General features: G+C 39.2%; 2 protein-coding genes across 4 annotated transcripts; one reads left to right on the top strand and one right to left on the bottom strand.

Moving 5' to 3' along the window:
• Positions 1 to 16: 16 nt before the first annotated feature.
• Positions 17 to 5922, bottom strand: LOC131356662 (cellular tumor antigen p53-like). 2 transcript variants are annotated; one of them, XM_058395811.1, is made up of 11 exons: positions 5724 to 5922; positions 4732 to 4844; positions 3922 to 3982; positions 3592 to 3795; positions 3213 to 3399; positions 2328 to 2440; positions 1930 to 2039; positions 1724 to 1848; positions 1236 to 1336; positions 1002 to 1105; positions 17 to 911 (listed from the first exon to the last, which is right to left on the bottom strand). In XM_058395811.1, the coding sequence occupies exons 2-11, from the start codon at positions 4791 to 4793 to the stop codon at positions 815 to 817; spliced, it is 1164 nt and encodes a 387-aa protein (XP_058251794.1). In that variant the 5' UTR covers positions 4794 to 4844; positions 5724 to 5922; the 3' UTR covers positions 17 to 814. The 2 variants fall into 2 exon arrangements, with proteins under 2 accessions (XP_058251794.1, XP_058251795.1); XM_058395812.1 differs by lacking the exon at positions 5724 to 5922 and having other exon boundaries at positions 4749 to 4844.
• Positions 5923 to 8833: 2911 nt separating this feature from the next.
• LOC131356379 (solute carrier family 2, facilitated glucose transporter member 4-like) lies at positions 8834 to 25703 on the top strand. Of its 2 annotated transcripts, XM_058395349.1 has the most exons (11): positions 8834 to 9096; positions 11621 to 11716; positions 17722 to 17882; positions 18998 to 19122; positions 19843 to 19958; positions 20087 to 20249; positions 20997 to 21184; positions 22371 to 22475; positions 23908 to 24009; positions 24248 to 24451; positions 24557 to 25703. In XM_058395349.1, exons 1-11 carry the CDS (start codon positions 9064 to 9066, stop codon positions 24779 to 24781), a joined length of 1518 nt encoding a protein of 505 aa, XP_058251332.1. In that variant the 5' UTR covers positions 8834 to 9063; the 3' UTR covers positions 24782 to 25703. The 2 variants fall into 2 exon arrangements, with proteins under 2 accessions (XP_058251332.1, XP_058251333.1); XM_058395350.1 differs by lacking the exon at positions 17722 to 17882 and having other exon boundaries at positions 24557 to 25702.
• The last annotated feature ends 62 nt before the right edge of the window (positions 25704 to 25765 follow it).

Below are 25765 nucleotides of genomic sequence, written 5' to 3'. Positions count from 1 at the left end.
AAGAACGGCCACAACGTCGCCTTTTTATTTCTTTATTTGCTTTCTTGACATGCAATTTTTATGTAGCAAAATATAAAAGAACATGAACTGCTGTTAGGATTTGTATATGTGGACATAAACATGGCTTAACTCATTGTTATCACTGAACAAGACAGAGTGCTTACAGCAAAAAATCTCATAAAAAAACAACAGAATACAAAAAAAACAGCTTGTCATGTAAAAATATATCTGGAATGACTAGAAAATACAAAAAAATAGAAGGACATGGAAAAATACATCTGTCTATTACAAAAACTGACCTGAGAGAGCTGACATCAAGTACCACACAGCACATGATCACTTAGCAAAGCCTCAGCGATAAAAGCTTTTGCATTAGCACAATATTTTAATCCATCTTATGAATCACAAGATTTATATAAAAAATGTATTAAAATGAGGCATCAAATGCTGCACTGACATGCAATCTAGGAAAGCTTTAAGCATATAGACACAGGGTGACAAATTAAAGGAAAACACTGAATGGTGTAAAGGTATTTTGGTGGCATTAAAATCCATCTGTCCTTTTAGAATGAAGGCTCAGAGCAAATCAATACCATAATCCAAAAACAACAACAAAAATCACATTTATTTTAGGGGAAGATGTTCAATTGCTCCAGTACAGTTCCAGAGACTTGCACAATCTGTTAGGAAAGTTGTTTATTCCTTTAATTTGTCAGCCATTTCTAAAGTTTCAATAAGGCAGTGAAACACGCTGAACATAAAAAGTGAAGAAACGTTCACACAAAACAGAACAATAAGAGAAAGGGGCTCATTTTTAGTCAGTGTCTGTCTTCTCATCTTTCTGAAGCAGCTTTTTCCCACGGCTTGGCTGTTGATGGTCCTTTCCACTCTTTTTCAAGTTCTTCAAAGTACTGGAAAGAAAGATATGCTAGGGGTCAGATCTGGAGCTGAAATACAGACATAACTTTATGCATGTCTTACTGGATATATGATTCTTTTACCTCTTCCTTCTGTATTTCTCCATATCTTCAGTAGGCATCACATCCATTAACTCCAAACCGTCATTAATTGCTTTTAGCATATTGAACCGCTCTCTTCCACGGATCTACGATCGAAGATTAAAGGTTTTTCTTTATGACATCAACAGTAAACAAATAGTAATTCTATGCCTCATTGGCAGGAAACAAGATTATAAAGTAGAGTGCTTGTTAAAGACTGTATTTTTCTCCACTCACTTGCAAATGAAAGATTTCCTCCTCAGAACTGGAGTCAATCTTGATCTTTTTACTTGATTCAGCATGTTGTGAGGGGAGGGCTGATTCTGTGCCTGGAGACTCTATAATGAAAGGAGGAGAGGAAGTGAATTTAATAAAATTCGGCAATTCAGAGACTCATCAGAGGTGGACAAATGAGTGGCTCAGGATTAAAAAGACTGTTCAGGTTTTTCGTGTATTAGTTTTGTTTGTTTTTTGAATCCCTAGGACAGGAGAAAAATCTACGCTTTATTTACTTATACTGAACAAATTCAGCTGGTATGCAGGCTTGGTATGAACAAGACAAGTTAATGTGGAAAATGAAATCACTTCTTATATTTTAAAATGCAAAACTGCAGATCAGGCAAAAAATCAATATCTCACGCAGAGTTTTGGATCAGAGGTTAGCCTAAGCCCCATTCATAAGTGTTGTTCACCCTATCAACTTCCAATTTTACCCTGGCTCTTACTTCTCTTAATTCCTGTGGCTGTCTTCAACGTTTTTTTGTTGGGATTTTGCTCTTCAGTCTTGCGGTCACGTCCAGGGCAGGCGCACACACGGACCTCGAAAGAACGTCGACCTAAAACCTGCCGACTGGCAAGAGACATTTTTGTTTAATTTACAAGCAGAGAATGAGTGGAGGAAATACCAGTGAAGGAGCAAAGTAGAACTTACTCATGTGTCTCAAGAGTCATTATGGTAAGAATGGGCCTGCGGTTCATGCCTCCCATGCAAGAACTGTTGCACATATAATTTAGTAAGACAGTGGTTCCCTCTGAACCCAGCTGCAGACAGAGAGGGGAAAAAAGTGGCAAAAAAGTGTGGGTAGTGAGAGCAACTGGTTTATCGACCTGCCATTAAAAAAATCTCACTTCATGAAACTATGACTGCAATGTATCCAAAATGATCACCTACTAATTACACATACACCCTCCTGACCAGAACACAAATCCAAACAGGAACTTAAGAAGGTGATTTAAAAATCCTAGACATTGCCAGAATCAAATGTACATCCATATATAATAATGGAGTAACTACTCTCTTGACTTTAATATTTAAATTCAACAAATAACCTGCGGATACTCATAGGGAACAGTAACACTCTGCCTCTTGGTGTTTGAGTCCTCTAGATACTGAGCCTTCTGACTTCCCTCCATACGGATAAGATGGCTGCGATGGGCCATGCCTGTGAGAAGAACAGGAATAAAATAAGACCTCTTGCTGCAATCACAGAGTGCATATGCAAACAGACATTAACAAATACCATGGTGTATTCAGAAAAGCACAAAGAACAGTACAAATATCATTAAAAACAAGGCATTAGAAGTGCAATTACATGCATAAACATAATAAAAGCTGTTTTAAAAGGAGATCATCATGAATGTAGATAATGTAGAAATGTTTTGTTTTGTAAATTGTTTTTATGCACATTGCTGAAATGTTCTTGCTGGTTATAAGTAAAAGTAACTGCATCTATCTAGAATTTTATAATGTTTTATAACTGAGCATAGCAGCTTATCGGATCAAAGTTAGAACAATAGACCTTATATTAAACCACACATGGTTAGAGTGATATTTTGCATACTTGCAAATTGCGACACTGGTCAGGGTTGTTTTTTAATCCTTAGAATGTATTTAGATACATGTCTAAAATGCACCAATGCATCATGTTGATATCAAACTTGTGACTTGTGTATGGAAATGTAGCACCCTGTCACTTTTACCCACTTTTCTAACATTAGCGCCTGCATTGAATTTTTGCCAGAAAGTCAAAACAATCAATGCATGTAACTAGATTTCAACATTTCTTGAACAGCTGAAATGATTTTACTCCAGGCTTTAAATATGCAAAGAAGCTTCACTTGTAGCATGTGGCAAGCTAAACCAAATACTGGCACATGCCTAGATAACCTCCAGGTTCTTCTAAAGAGATGCTGTTTACGATGTAAAAAGAATACCTTCATTATTCTCAGCAATATTTTGGTGATGAGGGCAGCGCAGCACCACCTCTGACACATGCTCAGGTTTCTTATAAATGGGTGTGGCCCTTAGCACTGCTCCCTGAGGAGGAACTTTCTCCACCAGGACATCAACCGGGCAAGTCTTTGCCAGCTGGCAGTACAGTTTATTCAAAGATGTGGAATACTAGGAAAAGAAAAAAAAAAATTACATTAGTCTTTCTTATATACAAGAATAGGGCATTAAAAATGAAATGCTCGTGGTTTTGAGCATCATCTTATTTTGCCACAAAAGTTCAGTGCTACAGTTTAAACTCTAAACTTTTAAGATTTTTAACTTCAGGGTGAAAATACAGCCATGCTGCCCTCTACAACTAACCGTTGAGGTAACAGATTTGGTTGTGCTGGACTGGTTGAAGCGGAGCTGGAAGCCATATTCTCCAGGATAGTCACTGGTGGAAGGCACCACTGCAGCTGGAGGGGGCAGACTGTCTAGGATCGGAGAAGCTATGCCAGCACTCTCAGGGTCTTCTGTGAGCTCCAGGTGATCAAAGTTCTCACTGAAGGTGTCACTGGGCAAGGCCTATCAAATTAAAAGTATGTTAACATCAAGAAATGCTTCAAGTCATTAATATGTTTAATATATACAATAGTATGTGCCAGTTAATGACATAATATTGACAAATAGAGAAGAAGGAAAAAAACTCACAGCCATGAGCCAGGCATCACTGTCAGCTCTTGGCAGCTCTGTTAGCAGGTGATTCAAACCCCTGTGAATGAACACACATGAATAAATCAAACAAATAGTTAGAAGGTACTTTGTTAAATCTAGTTTAACAAATAGCCCAGTTACAGAATCATATTGCTCAGAAGGTGCTGATTAATTTCAACCCGCTATAGAACCTTTGGGATGAATTAGAGCGGAGACTGCGAGCCACGGCAAAACTGGGATAACTGCCTTTACATGCACATACGTGTAATATAGAGTTGGCCTGCCCTTTGCAGCTATAACAGCTTGTGGGAAGGCTTTCCACAAGGTTTAGGAGTGTGTGTATTGGATTTTCTGACCATTCTTCTAGAAGTGCATTTGTGAGGTCAGGCACTGATGCTGGATGAGAAGGTCTGGCTCGCAGTCTCTGCTCTAATTCATCCCAAAGGTGTTCTATCAGGTTGAGGTCAGGACTCTGTGCAGGCCAGTCAACTTCCTCCACACCAAACTCACTCATCCATGCCTTTATGGACCTTGCTTTGTGCACTGGTGTACAGTCATGTTGGAACAGGAAGGGCTCATCCCCAAACTGTTCCCACGAAGTTGGGAGCATGATATTGTCCAAAATGTCTTGGCATTCTGAAGCATTAAGAGTTCCTTTCACTGGAACTAAGGGGCCAAATCCCAACCACTGAATTCAATGATTTTTGAAATTTTTTTTGCTTCAGCCTTGTTCTGGGTCAGCAAATCACACAGAATACTGAAAGCAAGCCCCACACCTCATCTAATCTATATCATGTATCAACTCACATGTTGTCATTCCAAACCTGCTCGAAGGTGTCCTGGCTCAGGGTCCTCTCCAGATCACTCATGGCTGCGCTCTGTCACAAGGCCTCACTGGAAAAACAGAGAGGCGATGGGAACTGCAAGAAGAGACAAATGGTCCGAGTGGCAGTTAGAACACATGGGGAGATGATATATAACGATTTTAATGTTTTAAAATGTGCATAAGATTTCTGTCAAAGTGTTGAGGTTGAGCTTCTATGGAGTAAAAAAAAAAAAATAAAAAAAAAAATCAGCACACGCGTGTTGATGCTTTCAGCTGCACAGGAACTTACATTTTTATGGCACCCTTATCTAGACAGACTTACAGAGGTGCTTTTGTAGTCTCCATCAATGAATTACATGGATTCTCACTAGGAATACGAACAGTCTATAACTTTGTTGTGAAGTAAAAAGAGTTTAGAGAGTTTCTTTTAAGCAAGTGCTAGAATTAAGAGAATCCGTGTTGCCACTGATTTGGGGTTTTCGGAACATGCGCCAATTAAGTAATCAAGATGAAGTGGAAACAATAAAAAATAATTATAAACAAGATTTCCAAGTACAACAAATGGTTTTTTTTTTTCACGCAACGACTCAACATCAACATCCTGCAACGTACTCACGATCCTCATTAACAAACAAGTGTCTTTAACACGTTTAAGACGTAAACAAGGAAGAAGAAGTGTGAAGAATCTTTAATTGTTGCACCCGATCTGCCAGGCCTGAGTGCAGAGGCGCACAGCGAGAGCCACAAACACGCGTATAAATCAAGTATTTGTACATTTAGTGCTTTAAATGTGGCAGTAATGTGCAAGATGAAACGCTCAAGACTATTATCTAGACGTGAAAAGGGTAGATGAAAGCAAGAAAGCGTTAACCTGCACGCACGAATCACGCTAGCTCATCAGCCGTGTTTTTTACTTCCTGCTTGGCTAACTTGTGTGGCCTGCTGCCGTTTCACTTTCATTCAAAAGGTTTACCTCGCCTCCGAGTGAGGTTGAATCCAAGTGAGAAAATGCTTTAGCGCTCTGCGTTTAGTCACAGAAGGAAACCTGAGGCAGATTCATTGAGGACTACGTGGCTTTCTGGCGCTCTGTAACCGTTTTTAATGCGGCTCTCGATGAATCCAAACAAAACAGAGGTAGCGTGGCGAGCTGCTTCCTCAAACAGTGGGCGGGGGAAAATGACGTATTCACTACAGCCAATCAGCGTCAACTATCCAGTAGAAGTTTACTTTTAAACTGATAGAAAGCCGGGTTTGTTTCTCATCATGAGGAGAATACAAGAACGTGTGTGTGTATATAGAGATGTTTTTTTTCATGGATGTCAGTAAATTTGGTCTATGGATTATTCTAACCTAACTCGAGCTGTTACCGTGACCGCCCACTTTCTCAGCGGCCTTTCTTCCGGAAGTGAATGCTGCTTTCAGCGGATACTTCAAAAGTTTTCGAACACTTATACCAAATGAAACAGTTGCGAATCATCCAAATAATCATTAAAATATCACGTGACTTTGTGTTCTCTCATCATTTACCATCACATCATGTTAATACTGCTCGTGTGTGCGTGGTGCAAGTGTATGTGGTGTCTTATTAACCAGGCATAACATTATGACCACCTGCCTAATATCGTGTTGGTCGGTCCCCCTTTTTGCTGCCCAAACAGCCCTGACCCGTCATGCACTGTGTATTCTGACACCTTTCTATCAGAACCAGCATTAACTTCTTCAGCAATTTGAGTAACAGTAGCTCGTCTGTTAGATCGGATCACACGGGCCAGCCTTCACTCCCCACGTGCATCACTGAGCCTTGGCCGCCCATGACCCTGTCCCCAGTTCACCACTGTTCCTTCCTTGGACCACATTTGATCGATACTGACCACTGCAGACCGGGTACTCCCCACAAGAGCTGCAGTTTTGGAGATGTTCTGATCCAGTCATGAAGCCATCACAATATGGCCCTTGTCAAACTCGCTCAAATCCTTACGCTTGTCCATTTTTCCTGCTTCTAACACATCAACTTTGAGGACAAAATGTTCACTTGCTGCCTAATATATCCCACCCACTAACAGGTGCCATGATGAGGAGATAATCACTGTTATTCACCTCACCTCTCAGTGCTCATAATATGCCTGATCGGTGTACATACTGACTACATAGCAGACATCAACACCTGGAAGCATAGTACCCTGACTACAAAAAATATCTGTTAATACACTGTACATGACTACATATTTTACATTTATTTTAAAACTAAAATTAATTTCTAAAGCGTGTTTTGCTTTATAAATTACTACAAATGTTTCTAATAAGTTCGAAAAACAAAACAAAAATCATGCTGCTGTTAGTTATGCTACTTATACTGCAGTATATTATTCATTAATCATAAGCAAAAATGGGTGTCATAAGTATGAGCAGCAAGATGGTGAGGCAAATGTTACTTTTATTGCCACAACAGATGTACTGTAACATAGCTTAGTGGTTAGTACATTTGCCTCTCACCTCAAAGTTTCGCGGTGGTTTCCTGCCTCTGTGCCTGGAGTTAGCACCTATCCCAGTGATTTGGGGGTTTTCGTACAAAGACATGCACTGAAGGCTGGTCAGCATCTCTAAATTGTACATGGTGTGTGAGTGCGTGCAATTGTGCCAGGATATCCTCTGCCTTGTGCCCCGAATTCCCTGGGATAAGCTTCAGGATCCCTGTGGCCCCTTGTAGGATACGCGGTAGAGAAAATGGATGAATGAAAGCATTGGTATCCAACTGTGTATTTTAACAGGCATTATATCTTAAGTGTGTTTCACTAGTGTCATCATCTATGAAGAGGACTATAAATATATTTACAAAACATTTCCCTCACATTTCAATCACCTGACTAAAGCTGTCACCTGTTTAGGCAGAAGTTACATGGCGTGCTTGTTTGACTGTGTGTGAGTGGGTGTGTCAGAGAGTCTGTGGACAAATGAGAGAGAATAATAGGTTCTCTGTCCTTTTACGTTTTTTACCCTCTTGTCTATCCGTGATCTTTTAGGTTGGGATCACAGTGGCATGATGTCTATCTGATGTAACTTTAGCGTCAATGTTCTACACTTATTTGAAGTCTGTCACGTTTGTCCTGCCGCTGCTCATTTCTGTATGGAGCTGTGGGAGTTGTCCATTACTTGAATGGGTTGCGCAGTATTAGATTTCTCTGGGTTTACTGAGGCCCACATGACACTGGCTGAGGCCCTTAATTCAGCTGACTGGTGTCAGGTTTAGCTGCTCCTTCTGAATTCGGACACATCGTGTGGTGACAGATGGAGGGGGCAGGGACAACAGGCCAGCCAGGGCTAGAAAAGAGAGGAGGTGGAAAGGAAAATGTGGCATGATGTGAAGGTATGCCGCAGGCGGCAAGAGACAAAACCAGTCTTGACATTTTCCACTGTTGTAAGACTTCTCTCCACCACTGAACCTTACTGACCCCAGTCCTGTGAGACCACACTGGTTCAACCTAGGACCGAGAAACACCTGTTATTTCATGGAGAGGATTAGTCATTTTATGTAGGATTGGGGGTTGAGAGGGGGTGCTGGCTCAGTGTGTGACCCCTTCGGCATGCAATCTAAAATAGTAAGAGATTTATTTACAGCAAATCGTGGACAATGGCAAGCCATCAGCCTTGTCACTGGCACTTTGTCTAAAGTTCGAACTACATCCTCATCCTTCTGGTGTATGCTGACCTTTTGAACCTGGTTCACTTTTCTATTTTAGAACCTCAGTGTGGCACTAATCCAAATTAGTACCAATAAGCACAACTTAATCTTATAGCAAAGACTAAGACTAGGATATGGCTACATTTAGGTTTTGTACCTTTTCATATGCTTTAGTGTGCATGTTTGCAAGTTCAGGACATTCAAAAAAAAAAGGCATGAATAGACTTCTCTCACTTCACCGTGATAGTGGATTAAAAAAAAGAAACGTGCCCTCAGCTGTGTGGCTCACGGTACACTTAGCTTACAAAAAACACGCCTCGCTCCTTCAGCCAATGACGGACAGGGTCAAGGCGATGATGCCCAGCTGTAGCGTTACCGCGTTACAGCTCCGCTCGGTACAGCGTCACAGGTGCACGAGGACGCTCACAATCCAAAGTGCGCGTGCACTGGTTGCATAGGCAGAAAACATTTGCGCGTGCTGCGAGAACTCTCCTAGAGCTCAGTGTCTTCTCAGCGCTAGACTAAATAAACTGGTCTGGGATACGTGTTTTTCAATTTCACTACGTGGATCGGGTGTGTGTGTGTGTGTGTGTGTGTGTGTGTGAGGGGGAGTAAAAACAAAAAAGTCTCAACCATGCCGCCTGGATTTCAGCAGCTTGGAGGAGAGGTATTATACTTCTTTTTCTTCTATTATTATTATTATTATTATTATTATTATTAGCAATAGTAGTAGCATAATAATAATAATATTTATTATTATTATTATTATTATTATTATTATTATTAGTAGTAGTAGTAGTAGTAGTAGTAGTAGTAATAGCATTATTATTATTAGTAGTAGTATTAGTAGTATTGAAGGAAATTGGTTAAGGCACTTGTAACTTGCAAAATAGTTGCAAAATAATAAAAACAGATAAAATATGTGGATAAATAATAGTTAACCGAAAGTAAATATATTAGCATATGAGCACGTATGCTGTATTGTTTACAACAACCCTAAATACATTATTCTTGTTGTTGTTGTTTTAATTAACATATTTTAACAAATGGTGGTATTTGTAATAAGCGTTAAAACAAGCACAAGAAGTTCTTCCAGAACACATAGCAAAATCCCTGTCTGCTTACACTGACAGTCACCTTTTGGAAAGAAACAAACTAATTCGGCTTTTAAAAACCTCATTAATGAACCACTTTTTGACATTTAAATCACAGCATGGGTTTCACATTGTGTAAGAGGAATCTTGCACGGCACTCTTTCTGTGATTTGCACTTGCTTAACTCTACTTTAAACATGTCAAGGCCTTACTTATATTAAGAAAGTGACCTTCACAAGGAGAGCAGGTTTGTAAGACTGGTCAGTGCTGTTCTGTTCACAGAGCATGCAGTATTGTGTTTAAAAGGGATACTTATTTATAGAAACATTAACATCATATGAAAACAAGATTAAGCACATGCTGGTACATTATTATTCAGATATTAATCCTCAAGTACTTTTATTAAGGAGCTGCTATGAATTATTTGTTATCTATAGTAAAAAAAAAAATGCAGTTCAAAAAATGTGAGTAGGTCAATTCTAGATCATGATTTAGAAACATTTTTATGGGGATAAAACTTTCTGGTTAACAGCACATTTCTCGAAATCAAATATGATGAGGCTGAGAGCTTCAGGAGTTCCGTTGTGCTTCGGACAGGATTATTATACCCTCCATTTAGAGGACGTTAATGATACGTGAACATAGTCACTCGTGTTGAGGTCAAATGTTACTTAAACATAATAGAGAGCTTTAGACAGCAACACAACACAGGTAAACCTAAAGCACTCAAGATAAGCAGATGCTTCATCAGAAATACAAATGCAAAATGTTATCTTTAGGAAGTTTTTCAACTTCTTTCCAACATTATTAAAACAGTTTATATAATAACGGTCCTAAGGTTCAAACTGGTTTGAATGTATGAGTTCACATCATGTGTTTTAACATTTGTTAAATGGTTGTTGCGATAAATTACCACAGCGTGTAAAGATAAGGATTTTTACATAATAAATGAGGCTATGGAGACAGATAGTAATCCTTTTAAGTGCAGAGGTCAGCCCCCTGCTGAGAGATAACAAAAGCAGTTGTGTTGCCAAAATAAAGTACTTGGCAGCTAAAGCTGTAGTGCCTTGCTTATCATAGAGCATCTCTTCTTGCACTCCTGTCACTCAGTGCTAGGACAGGTGTGAACACTCCACAGTGAACACACAACAACAGCAGTGTGCACAGTGAACAAACTTCACAGCAGTGGTCTACTAAAAAACTGTGTAAAAAAGACCATTTATCACACTAGTTCTTTCTACTTACACTTATATTATTTATTACACATACTGTTACACCTCTTGTGCTTAAGGGTTTACCATGACATGTTAAAATCAAATGTAGGATACAACATCATAATTGTGTTTATCTATATAAATCAGCATTATCAGACTCAATCTTAAAAGACATTCTAAATGCTAATTGATTAAATTCATATATATGTGCTAGAGTAGAGCTTAGTTTTTAATTCAGTAAATAGGGCTTAAGAGAACATATCCTGACTTGATATTATTAGAGGATGATGTGCTAAACAGAGAACCGCAGTGATTTGCTGGCTGACTCACGTGTGTTAAACTTGTATTTTTAAAAAATCAGCATTTAACTACCTATGAATTACATAGCTACAGTACCTTGTAAATGTATTGTGAGTAAAAACTGTAGGGTCAGGCAGATACATCAATGATTCAAAGAATTTTGATGAACGAATATCTCCATTTAGGACTCTGAGTCATTTTGTGGTTCACACATACAAGGTGACATTTCTCCAGTGTGGTCTTTGGCCTTTTGTAATTACAGAGAACATCATATCAAACAGCATAACATAACCAGGGTAGTGGGGGTAGTGTAGAGGTTGGAATTTATGAATGCATATTCCCAGATCCTTTTTATTCGGGTAAAAATAGGAAATTGTTTGTTATTTTGTTTTTTGGTATTTTTGAACAGAACTAGTAGACATATTCAATTTTATAAATGTATGTTCATACTATTGTTATACATATTGTTTTGTTGATTTTAGAATTTAATATGAATTTCATGTTATGACATGTTTCATATGTTATGTTATGACATTTAGTCATAGGTTCTACTTATGATTGTGTGTGTGTGTGTGTTCTACAGAGGATAACAGGAACTCTTGCACTGTCAGTGTTCACAGCAGTTTTGGGCTCTCTTCAGTTTGGATACAATATCGGAGTCATCAATGCTCCTCAGAAGGTAATGTTTTGATGTATTCATTTAATAGATTTTTGTAAAAGGTGGTAATCATCTAGGTATAGCCACTGGCCCTGCATATCAGTACATGACATGCACTAATATAGGTGTTATTAGGATGTCAGAAATGGGTTAAAGCAGTAAGACTGATTTTGTGTATGATAATAAACAAATTATTCATTGTCTAGGACATGTCCAAGACACTTTTGTGTTCCTTTTCATAAAACAAATCTTAATAACTACTAATCGGTGTCGATTGTATGATGTATGGCTGTACTAGACTGTTGCTTACTCCCATAAATAATTCCTCAGTTGCTGAAGTTTATTGATATTCAAGGATCAAGAAAGGTTTATCGTTATTCCAGAATATGCGGTACATCAAAGGGAATAAAACTAAGTATTGAGGTCCCAGTGATAGCAGCATATATATTAATATATAACTTATTCACAAAACTCAGAATTCAAGAGATATAAAGTGTCATGTGTTAAGTTGATTCTGTCTTGAAGGTCTCTCAGTTACATTTAATGTGAAGCAAACATGAAGATACAAATACAGCAATATGCAATAAAACACTGATCTACAGAAAACAATGAAGCTTGTATTATCACTGAAATGGATTTGTGTGGTGGCATCTATTATGTGGTAACAGACACCAAAAATATCCCCCCAACTGTCTACACATCCACAGAGCGACAGACACGCATGCACCCATCAAGCTCAGGTATCACATTCAGAAACATTCAGCCATGCTGTTGTAATGGGGAAAACCTTTCGAGGTTTTAGAGACAGGAGAAGTAATGCATGCAACTAAGACACTGAAATACCAAGGATCTTTACTGTTCTGAAAATATGGAGCAGAATTAGTTACTGTATGTAAAGAACATTTATAATGTATACTGTATTAGTCATAAGGAAACCTTGTGCGCTATCCTTCATGAGCACCTGTCAGTGTACATTTAGTTTTGATTATCACCATGAAAATGCCTACTTTCCATAGGTCATATATTTCCATGGCTGCCTTTGCTTTTGTGATAAGCAACCATTAAACACATGCAATATTTACTTTACAACACCACTGCACTGTTTTTTTAATATATGTAGCTTTGATAAAGGCAAATTGATAATAGTCATCCTAGCTGTTACTGTAAAGTTTTGCAGCATAAATATTAGGCATCAGTCTGGACTGTTAAGGCAAATGTTCCTTTCTCTTTTGATTTTGAACAACAACAAAAAAACAGATGCTTTAAATGAAATTATGAATGAGATTGTTTATTTATTTATTGACTATTATTATTATTATTATTATTATTATTATTATTATTTAAAAAAATAAAAAATAAAAATAAAAATAATAATAATAATAATAATAGTCATATTATCACCAAAATTATTATTACTTAAAAAATCTATTTAAAAAGTTGTCACCTATATACTGAAATCTGTTAATATCCTATATATATGTAGATGCAGTTATTTTTTCCTAAAAGTAAATTAAGTCAGAGGCCAGACCTTATAATTCAGTATCATGTAGAACCACCTTTAGCAACAATAACCTTGAAATAAATATTTTCTGTAGGTGTTTATCAGTCTCTCACGTTATTCTGTACCCACAGTTTTATTAATATCCTGCCACAGTATCTCAGTGGAGTCGAAGTCTTCACATTGACTTCAAACATCAATTCAAACATCTTAATTTTTTCTTCCTTAACCATTCAGATGCCAATTTTCTGGTTGGATTGGGATCATTGTCCTGTTGCATGACCCAATTTCAACCTAGCTTCAGCTGCTGGAAATATCTCACATATGTCTCAAGAATATTCTGGAATAAAATGGAGTTTATTGTTGTCTCAGTGACTGCAAGTGTCCAGATCCTATGGCTGCTAAACAAACCCAAATAATCACCCCTACACCACCATGCTTGGCAGCTGGTAAGATGTGTTTGTGTTGATACGCTCTGTTTAGCTTTCTCCAAATATCTTCACCTTGGCCTCTTCAGCCCAAAGGATTTTATTCCAGAACATTTGTGATTTGTTCACATGCACATCATGCTGCCATGTGGAGAGAAGGCGCTTTTTCCTAGCCACCTTTCATTGGGAGCCATAATTGTTCAGTCTTTTCTTGATTGTACTGTCATAAACATAAATATTTAAATGTGCTTACAGCCTGCAGGTCACATTATGCAGCTGTTGGGCTTTTCTTTATTTCTCTGAGTTTGCTGAGACACCTTCTGGGAAAATTGGCAACTATTTTGAAGGCTTTCAATTGTAAACTACAACAGTTAGTGTGGCAGCCTGTGCCCCCCTACCAAAATCCCTGAGAAGGGAACGAGATGCTGCTTCATGACTGACACAATGGGAACACTTTGTTGAGGAAGTGTGTCTGAAGCTCCGTGTACACACACGCCAATTCATTTACTCGGATAGGACACGTGACGGAGGAATACGCGCCAGCATGTCCATATAAGGGCATCTACATCACATTCATTCAGCTTGCCTTTGTCTGAGGGAAGCGCGAAAGGACGCTCGGGGTGTGGCCAGTGACACAGCATCTCGTTCCCTTCTCAGGGAACCGGGTTACATATGTAACCTGTTGTAGTTCCCTTTTGAGGGAACTCGAATGCTGTGTCATGACTGACGCTATGGGAATGTCAATACCCATGCCACCACACATTGGTCGATGTCTGTCCTAGGGGCTTTGAGAGAGCACGAGCGGACCTGGAACATCCATTAGCCCTGCAGGACTTGAGATGGGGTCCAAGTCCAGGTTATAAAACCTGATAAAGGTGCAGAGAGGACCAGCCTGCTGCAGCACAAATCTCCCAGAGGGGAACACCCCTAGCCAGGGCACTGGATGAGGCGACACCCCTACTGGAGTGAGCCCTGACCGCTAGAGGCAAAGCAACACTGTGCACCTTGTAGGCCTGGGTAATGGCCTCTATCACCCAGTGTGCCAAGCCCTTGTTCCAGATCCCAAAGCAGACGAACAAGGAGAAGGACTTATGGGAATTAAGTCTTAAGGGCTCTGACTGGGCAGAGCAAGTGCAGCCTCTCCTGTTCCGCCGACTTATGGTGCGGAAGGTAGAAAGCCTGCAGGATGACCGGAGGACCTAGGCACCTTTGGGACATATTCAGCCCTGGGGTGCCAGATAGCTTTGGATATGTCAAGGGCAAACTCCATGCAGGCGGGGACAACCAATAGAGACTGCAGGTCCTCTACCCGTCTAAGGGAGGCCAAGGCTAAAAGCAGAGCCTTCTTAAGGCTCAGAAACTTCTGAGGCTGACTTCATGGGCTCAAAGAGGGCTTTCAGCAACCCGTGCAGGACCACCGAGAGGTCCCAGGAAGGGAGGCATGGTCTGCAGGAAGGCCTCAGCCACATGCCACCGTGCAGAAAGTGAGAGACCAGAGGGTGCCTACCTAAGGAGGCACCGAGGACAAGAGCATGTTTTGCAGAGATGGTGGCCATGTACACCTTTAAGGTAGAGGGGGACAGGCCCCGAGAGAGGCGAGACTGTAGTAAACCCAGCACTGTACCAATCGGGCATCGCACTGGGTCCTGCTTGCGCCTAGCGCACCAGAGACTAAAAACCTCCACTTAAGAGCATACTGCTTCCTCGTGGAGGGAGCCCTAGCATTCAGCAGAGTCTCCACAACCTCTGATAAAAAGCCTGCCTCCCCTCAGGGGCCAGACCCAGAGCTTCCACATCTCTGGGCGGGGGTGGAGAATCGCCCCTCATGCCTGAGAGAGAAGATCTTCCCTGACGGGAATCTCCTAAGGAGCGCTGTCTAGGAGGGAGACATGGTCTATGAACCAAACTCGAGTGGGCCAGCGGAGAGCCACTAGAAGGAGGTGGACCCCGTAATGGCGCACTCTGGCTAGGACTTGTGGGAGCAGAGCTACCGGGGAAAGGTGTACAGATGCAGCTCCAGCCAGGTCTGCACCAGAGCATCCAGGCCCAGAGGGGCTGGATGAGAGAGGGAGTACCACAGCGGACAGTGTGTCGAGTCTTCGGAGGTGAACAGATCCACTTCCACTTGGCCATAAATCCGCCAGAACATGCTCTATGGCCCCTTTTCTCAGACAGGAAAGAGATTTCCTCAACGAAGTTGGAACGAAGTTTGGTGTGTGCTGATGATAGTGGGCAGCACTCCCTGAAATTGAGGGGGACGGGTGGCAAATCCTGTACCCTTTCTTTACGGTATCTAGGACCCACTGAGAGACACCTGGCAGAAGTCTCCATGCTGCCAGGTTGTCTGAGAAAGGTGTCAAACTCATGTTTTCCCTCCCAGTGTCTTGAAACAGTGCACTGGCAAGTACAGGCCAGGGGGATAGATGTATAAAGGAAACGGGAGCGAGGGTGGGTCCTACCAACCCCCGAAATGCCAGAGGTGGTAGGGTAGAGGGTAGGGAAAGCCTCTCCCCTCCCAGGAACCCTAGCCCTTCATGGCCCGTCTGGCGGAGCTGAACAATCTCAGGTCAGGTCTTGCCCGATGGGCCTGAGCCCGAACCCGCTGGCCGGCCTCCCTAAATTTTGGTAGGGGGGCACGGGCTGCCACACTAGCCTTTAGGCTAAGTCTAAGGAATAAACTCTTTAAATGATGGCGATTGACGCTTCACCTCCTGATGGCGGTCGACGACAGCACCTTAGGGCCTAAGGTGAAATCGGGGCATCTAAGAGAAAGGACTTGTCCCCGTAAGATTGAGCCACAGATGCCTCTCCATTGCAACTAGCGCAGCCATTGAATGGCCTATGGCGCGGACTGTCTGCTTTGTGGCACGGAGCGCAAGATCCATGGCTCGACGCAGCTCAGAGACTGCGTCAGGGCTCAGACCTTCGCCGCAGTCAAGCTCCCTCAGCAGGTCAGCCTGGTAGGCCTGCAAAACCGCCATGGTGTGCAGGGAGGCACCGGCTTGGCCTGCTGCTGTATAGGCCTTCCCCACAAGGGGTGAAGTGGCCCTAGATGGAGTAGGGGAGAGATAGCCCACAAGTGTCTCTTCCACCTTAGGCATGGCAGCATAACCATGCACATCCAGCCCCATAATGGCTAAATAGGCAGAGGAAGCCAGAGAAAAAAGGAGGGCTCTATTGGAGGGCTGAACACTATTCTACCAAAAAATATTCCCTTGGTGGTTTATTGATAGTTGTGGAGAGCACTATCCAGAATCTTCCATAGCTGTTTAACTGGGTAGAGATCTGTTGATTTACCATTCAGTGAGTCCTTGAGCTCAGTGAGTGGAGACAGTGTCATCTTCTGTCCCATCGGGACAGAAAGGTTTTATTACTGAAAAAAGGTGACCATTCTGAATAACTGTATTAATTTACAGTCAACAAAACGCCTACCACAGCATAACAAGGCCACCAGTTTTTCCTTTGTTACTTGTCTTGTATGTCAGTCTATTTTTACATATTTCCAGTCTGTTTGATTATTTAACTGTCTGTATTTAACTGTATTTATAGAAAGATATTTATAAATTGCAATTTGTTCATATTTCATATCCCTTAATATGTTTAATAAGTTTAAATATATATTGAAGAATGTATTATTATACAATACATTAATTCTGTTTGGGTGCTAAATAACTCACACAACTGGAAACCTTTCAAAAGCTAATATTTTGAAAATATATGACATTTTCAATTGTTTTTATTCCCATTTTTTAAGACCAATTGATGGTGCATTTAAATAGTTTTTCATGTCATGTGCTCTCTGACTGTTATGTAAACAAACAACACACTGTTGGAATTTTCTGACAGGAAATATTCAATCTACAATTGCAATTTTGTCTAACAGTACATGACTTCCTCCGCTGGTGAGCCCACATCTAAATTAATACACCACTATACAAATAGTGTGTTTTGTATAAACAAACACATTTTAAAAACTGTGAAGTGCTATTAAAAGAACGACTGGCTCATTTTGTTCATCTTTAAGTAACCTACAAATATTTGCTTTTATACTGTAAGTCTAATGTAATCCCCCCCCCACATCTTCCTCTCTTCTTCTTCAGATTATTGAGAATGAGTATAATTCAACATGGATACACCGCTACTCAAATCCCATTCCTGAGTCCACACTCACTTCTCTCTGGTCTCTCTCGGTGGCCATCTTCTCTATCGGAGGCATGCTCTCCTCTTTCTGTGTGGGAATGATTTCCGAGTGGCTTGGCAGGTATTATAGTGTGGAATAATATTGATGGTGCATGTATTTCTATTTAAAAAAAACTTCCAAAGCTGGGATAAGTGAAGAAAGAATTTCACTTTTCTGAAATGTATATGTGACAAGCATAGTTAAAAAAAAAAAAAACTTTTATTACTATGTATATTTTATATTGTATTTGGTGACTATACAAATAATGCCTCCACTGTATTAGAGTTACAAGCAACATTGCACTATTAATAGTAGCTACTCAAAGAGACAGAAGAAGTGAAAACAGAAAAGGATCAAACACTCAAAAAACAGCTTTATTTATTGATTCATTTTAATCTTCAGTAGCTGCTTTAAAGTTGTGTAGTGTCACTTAACTCTTCACAGGAATGCAAAAGCTGTGCAGTGTCTTTAGCAGAACACCATCGTCAGCTAGTGAAGCCATCTAGTGATAAATCATTAGTACTACACACTTTACTAAAGCCTATATTGTTCCTATCACTTCCATAACTATGTTCTTCTGTCCTGATTTTTATTTTATTCTCATGGCATGAATTATTGTATTTAATTTTTAGTGAGTTGATTCCTATAATTCAGTTGCTACACATGTATTCTACAGTATTCTGCAAAAATCTGTTGTTTTACATTACTAATTTTGTTTAGATATACCATAATGAACAAATCTACTTGCTTAATTGACAGGAACTTTATCCTCACCATTGTCATTGCCTCGCCTCTGTCTAACTGATTTCTGTAAGCTGCTTTGTGACAGTGTCAGATTACTATGCAAGTAAAATTGAGTTGAATTCAAATAAATCTTTTAAGTTCTATAAGTCACCTATGACTAATTATAAAACTTACTTAGAAAGAGCTCCAGCACGATGCGTCCCCAGTTCACTTCTAAATGGGTCAGTATTTAGTTGCCGACATTAAAAAGCAGACATTTTGCTCAGTCATTCAGTTCCTCTTATTACAGGGAGAAGAACACCCAAGGGTAATGAGCAAGGAGCTCCCACATGATCTGATCAAAACATTACAGAATAGTTACTGTATCAAATAACACACCCATTATATCGGACACTTAGAGAGATGTATAGTTTACTAGGATTAATATCGTGGTATGTTGTGTGTTTTCATAGGAGGAAAGCCATGCTCATCAATAATCTCCTGGCTTTCATTGGTGGAGGCTTGATGGGACTGTCTAAAATCAGCAAATCATTTGAGATGATGATTTTGGGACGTTTCACTATTGGAGCATACTGTGGTGAGTATTTTCTTTTTAAAAAATGGAATTAACTGGAAGAATTGCACAAATTCACTTAAATGTCTTGTTAACTTCAATACATAAGGTAACATTAAAAATTCGATTTGGCAAACTGACAGTTATGTTTTCATCATTAACATTAATATTATTTTTCTGCAAGTATCGAGCACACTACATATACTTTCCATTACAGTCGCATACACTTAACATAATCATGTTTGGAACTAAACTGTGAATGACTGATTTTTATTCAGTAAAGCTGCCCTTTCTACACTTGAGCCATTGCATCAGACTCTAGCTTTTATCCTACATGAAGCTAAATACCATATATTTGTTTGTTCATATCAAAGAATACAAGAATACAAAATAATAGGATATTTGAAGTATCCTTTACTATCCTTTTTTTTTTTATCTTTTCTACTATGTTTATTACATATACTTTTTTAAAGGGGATATTTACAAATTTAGAGAAAAACAGCCTTGACTATAAGTTGCTTAATGGACATGCGTAGCAGCTGAATAGCAACCCAAACTGTGTCATCTGGCCAGCTGTTTCATCTTAGTTTATCTGTTAAAGTATGATCCAGACTTTTTTCAGGATCATAACATTTTATGTTTGTTTTCAGAGTAAATTAGTGTCATTGTATCACAAACCACTTTATGAAACCTGTTATGTTCAAAATGGAGAATTTTGATCTAAACAGTTTGATGTGTCCTCAGGGCTGGCATCAGGGCTGGTGCCCATGTATGTGGGTGAAATATCACCCACAAACCTGAGAGGAGCTCTGGGCACACTACACCAGTTAGCCATAGTCACTGGCATTCTCATTGCTCAGGTAATCATATAATCCCTTTATTGCCAAAAGCACATATCTCCACATTAATTACACCTGTAAGAGTTTTAGTAAGCTTTAGACAAAAACATTGTAGTTCTTTATCTTTATCATGATTTGTTTCTGTGCAGATATTAGGTCTGGAGTCATTGCTAGGCAGTGAGGAGTTATGGCCTGTGTTATTGGGCATTACAGTGATCCCAACCGTCCTACAGATGGCATTATTGCCGTTCTGTCCAGAAAGTCCTCGTTTCCTTTACATTGTCCGCTGCCAGGAACACCATGCCAAGAGCGGTGAGGTGACACGAAGAATAAATCACACAGTGCTGAAAGCAAGTCTCCACGTGTTCGAAAGCTGTACCAAGTGCCACTGCAGTGCAAAATATATACTTACCTGCATTCTTGTGCCAAAAAGAAGCAGAATAAATACTGACATTGCACACAAGAAACTTCCAAACATTCCAATAACTCTCTCTCTCTCTCTCTCTCTCTCTCTCTATATATATATATATATATATATTCCAATATACTATATATATACAAAACTAGATTACTTATTTTAGATTTATAAATATTTATTCCAATAAAAATAGTCAGTGTCTAAAAAATCAACTCAAATTAATGTAATTCAATCTACCCTGCTGAATGTGATATAAAATGCACTTCTTTCTGTGATATTACAAACTTCTTTCATATTCTCAGATAGCCCATTTTTCTTGCAATACACTGCCACACCCAGTATCAGCACATTTGGTGAAACTTCAGAAACACATTCAACACAAACAGGTTCTGTAACTGAAGGCTGATCTTTAATGAATTACCTGGAGAACAATATATGTTTGTCTTATACACTGTCTACTCTTGTCTTTAACACACAAATGAGTTTCTAATTTAGTCAGTGATATAAAAATGAAATATTCAAAAAGATTCATTTTGAGATTAAGATTATTATTACCTTATTGTTTCTTCATAAAATTTTTTGTTTTAGTTTTTCCTCTGGCTGCATTAGCCAGTCCTGAGTATGTTTTATGTTTTAACCAGGCCTGAGACGTCTGACTGGAAGACTGGACGTGAGTGAAGACCTGGCAGAGATGAAAGAGGAGAAGAGGAGGATGGACATGGAGAGGAAGGTGTCTATTGCCGAGCTTTTCCGCTCTCCGCTTTACAGGCAGCCCATCATCATATCCATCCTGCTGCAGCTCTCCCAACAGCTGTCAGGAATCAATGCTGTGAGTAATGGGCACAACTGCCACTGAATAACATGTATTTTCTATATATAATAATAAAGACTTAATTTAATGCAGACACATGTGGCCTAAATAAAAACATATAACAAATATGATCACACGTTCAATACTTCCATTTAATCATGATGTCAGTTACTTTCTGAGCAATATGACAAACACGTGTGGTGGCCTGGGAAGCCCCTTGACGTGGGAAAGTTTTCAACATTTTCTATATATAGTTAAAAAAATACAGGCTGACTTGAAATATTTCCCTTATCTAAACTTCAAGCAATTTCACATCAGTTTAAAGTATTATTACTTCACAACTTAAAAGGGAGTGTGTGCATTTACTTCATCATGTGTACATACATTACATGGTGAAAGGTTTTTGGACACCTGACCAACACACCCATATGTGGTTCTTCCCCAAATTGCTGCCACAAATCTGGAAGCACACAATTGTATAAGATATTTTTATACAGTATGCAGTAACACTACAGTTTCCATTCACTGGAAATAAAAGGCACAAACCAGTTTCAGTATGATAATACCCCTGTGCATAAAGCGAGCTCAATGAAGACATGGTTTGTTAAGTTTGGATTGAAGAGTGTCCTGCACAGAGCCCTGACCTCAACCCCACTGAACACCTTTGAGATGAACTGGAACTTCATCCTAGACTTCCTCACCTGACATCAGTACCTGATCTCACTAATGCACTTGTGGCTGAATGATCACAAATTTCCACATCCATGCTCCAAAATCTAGTGGAAGCCTTCCCAGTATAGTGGAGGTTACTAAAAGAAGCAAAAAGGGATTAAATCTGGAATGGGATGTTCGTTAAACACATGTGAACATCAGTGTGATCCAAGCCTGACGTCACTGTATATTATAAAATCACACATAACTTGTCTAGTTTTGAATGTCTCCAGCCCAGGAAGATCCTAGGTATGATATAAAAATACATAGAAATATTTCCACTTTGAAAACTCTTGCTATTTAATCGACTGCTTCTAATCTGAGTATATAAATATCCTGATGATGTCTATTATTTCAGTAAACTGTATTGTGGCATAATGTAATACTTCCTGATATTACTATTAAATCATATTTCCAAGCACTAATACGAATAAAGGTTTGGTATATATACAGTTTACATAAAATACTCATAGATATATTTTTTTATCCCCAGATCTTCTACTACTCAACCAGCATATTCCAGAAGGCTGGAGTGGAGAGCCCAGTCTATGCCACCATAGGTGCTGGAGTTGTGAACGTTGCCTTCACTGTGGTCTCGGTATGACCAGAACCCTCATATCCCATTACTCTTTAACATCTTATCTAAGAGCAAACAAGATAAGAAGGCAAAATGTTCTCTGCCTTACAAGGTCGTGGTATTTTAATACCATTGGGTGTAATATAAACACAGGTAGAAATGTCATATGATCTCCAGAAGTTATAAATATTCAAACCCTACTCATGACTATAAAGTGTAAGACTTTTACAGACTGAAACACACTGTTACATAACTTGTTGCTGGAAAAAAGGATTTAATTTCAAGCATGAAATAACCTGCAATAAGATTGAACCAAATCAAAATAATTGGAGAGGAAGAGCAGAGAACTCAGTATTTAGCAGGGGAAAATAGCATTTTCAACAGGAAATAGCGTCAGCTTTTTAGCGTGTACAGTTTTTCACACAGACATCATCACCATGCTGCCCATTCCATGTGTTTACTCAGTGTTTCTTGGATAACTTTCAAAACTTCAGACCATACCATTGACTAGGTAACTCAAGAACATTTTAAAGGGCATTTATTTATATGTAGCTTTTTTTTTTTTTAGTTTATTGTCCAGCTGATTGTCCATATTTCTGGTAGTTTTTTGTTTTACTGAAAAAGGGCTTATTTTAATGAATGCTAAAATTCTGTTCATTAGTCCTTCAAACACAACATGCTTTATATTTTTATCATGTACCTGTTGCATGATTCTACCGCCATCATGACTTCTATTCCATCGTATATGACTTCAATTAACTTTTGCTCCACTTTTGCTGTAACCTTCAGGTGCATTGTTGCACTGGGGTGCTGATGTGTGATCTGACGTACATTTGCTCCAGTCCGTTGTGAAACATATTAGAAAACCTTACCAGTTTACTGTGATCTCTGTTTCATGTGGTAGCTTGCTTTAGACAGTGTTTGGATTTGACAGTTATGCATTACGGAGTACAGAGTACACATAGGAATGCTCAGAGGCTTTCATTTTTATTCATTATCTGTTCTCATCAGTAACGTTCTGTTTGAATTTCTTTGAATACTTGGTGTTCATTGTTACCTAATGAGATTTAGATTTAGTTTAAACTACACTAGATGAAAACATACAAGTCTAAAATAGCAGTTTTTCTAATATTGCAGCTTTTTATATTTTGTAGAGCAAGATGCTATCCAGCTCAGTATATTCCATAGTACAGAAGTCATGTCTGCTATGAAGGCAAATTTAAGAGGCCTGATTTAACTCTGAAGCACATGATTTGCATCAGAATTTGAGTAAAATATAACTTTTTTTTAAAAGTACCTTATTTAGGCAGGGTTTCTGCAAACTGCTGTATTTGTCCAATCATTTTTCTATAACTTGCTATTAAGCTACTGATTAGCATTAAAACTAAATGACAAAATCTTTCAAATAAACTCACATTTTTTGCTGTTTCCAATTCTTTTGTCTACTGAACAGCTTTTCTTGGTGGAGAGGATGGGCCGGCGGACGCTGCACATGCTGGGACTGGCTGGAATGTGTGTGTGCGCAGTAGTCATGACAATCGCCCTCAGTTTATTGGTTAGCACCTTTTGTTTGTAGCCATTGTGTTCCAATTTTGTCCAATTTTGTTTATTTGAACTGGCTAGACTATGCATTCTGTTTTCCTTTTTCACATTTTCACAGACTTTTTGTCCGACAGCCATTCTTTTACTTACCCAGTGCATTTCTTAACTTCTCTCATTCTGTTATCCTTATCTGGGTTTTCTTAATCCATTGTTCAAGCTTTTCCCATTAATAACTATTATCTGTTCACCAGGAAAGCGTGCCATGGATGAGCTACATCAGCATGCTGTCCATCTTTGGCTTTGTGGCCTTCTTTGAGGTGGGACCAGGACCCATTCCTTGGTTTTTTGTGGCAGAGCTGTTTTCTCAGGGGCCCAGACCTGCAGCCATGGCTGTGGCTGGATGTTCCAACTGGACAGCGAATTTCATCATCGGCATGGGATTCCAGTATGTTGCTGTAAGTACAAATATGCAGAAATCAGAAAAATTGTGCAAATTAAGGACAATTTTGCATTTACATCATTTAAATTCACTATATTACATATTTTTCCTTATCCTGTAGAACCTCTGTGGTCCATATGTCTTCCTCATATTTGCGGCACTTCTCCTGTTTTTCTTGCTGTTCACCTTCTTTCGGGTTCCTGAAACTCGAGGAAAGACCTTTGACCAGATTTCTGCCGCTTTCAACCGCCGTCCTGAAAGCATGCTGGATATGGACCTGAACATGGATCTAGTAAAGCCCAGTACAGAGCTGGAGTATCTGGGGGCAGACAGCTCAGAGCAGTGATGCCCAAGAGGAGGAAGGAGATCTGATGAAGGGATACAAACTGGAACACACCTTACCCTCTGATGGTGTTTTAGGGGAAATGAAAGTCAATGAGAGAATGAAAGAAGACTAAAACCTGTGATGCTGCTTGTTAAGAATTTTGTAAGACAGGTGTTTCAGGGAGACTTGGATTACTGCACTTTATCTGCACAACAGAGATTGAGAAGAAATGCCAGTTATATTTATATATTTATATTTACACTGACATGCTGTGCTAGTTTCCTTAATACTGACATATATTTAAGATTGCTTCAAGAATTTCTAAAATCTTTTTTATTCTAGCACAAACGTGCTACTTTTGAGGCATGGACAGACCAAGGTAAATATAAATCTCAGCACCACGCAAACAGATGAATTTTATATTAGTTGTTATTGGGGAGTCCCCATCAGAGGCTTTACTCCAAATTTTGTACTTTGAAGAGTAGCAGCTGTTAAACATATAATTCTTATATAATATTTAACTCCAGTAAAAAGGAATGGTTATTAGAATTAGACCAGAAGAACCTTAGGGCTTAATGTGCATAGAGTGATTTTATTTTTTAATTGGTCAGAACTTTATTAGTAAAAGGTTTTTAAAAAAAATAAGTTAGCATGTTCTGTTTGCTTCAAATAACTGTTTTTATGTGAGTCAGTCTTGGACAAGATTTACATTGTGGTATTAGTAAAAGGGAGAAACAAAAGGACCTATAATTTTGGTATTCAATGCCATGTTCAGTATGTCTGGTGTATAAAGCAATTCTAAGATGTTGGAATTAATGTTATATTTGATAAGTTATATAGCCGAGTAGTTTGACAATAGTGAGTGAGTTGTGTGTACTGTTTTCCATGTTAGCAATAAAATGACAAGGAGTTGTTTAACCAGCCTTGTTCCTATCACAGACTGGGTCAAGTCCTTGATGTCAAACTGCATGTTTAAAGCCATTTAAACACTAATTTTGTGCTAAT

This window comes from Hemibagrus wyckioides, linkage group LG07 (genome assembly GCF_019097595.1).
Source record: "Hemibagrus wyckioides isolate EC202008001 linkage group LG07, SWU_Hwy_1.0, whole genome shotgun sequence".
NCBI classification, from domain to species: domain Eukaryota; kingdom Metazoa; phylum Chordata; class Actinopteri; order Siluriformes; family Bagridae; genus Hemibagrus; species Hemibagrus wyckioides.
The sequence above is the reverse complement of the archived record's forward strand: the minus strand, read 5'-3'. Positions and strand labels throughout refer to the sequence as shown.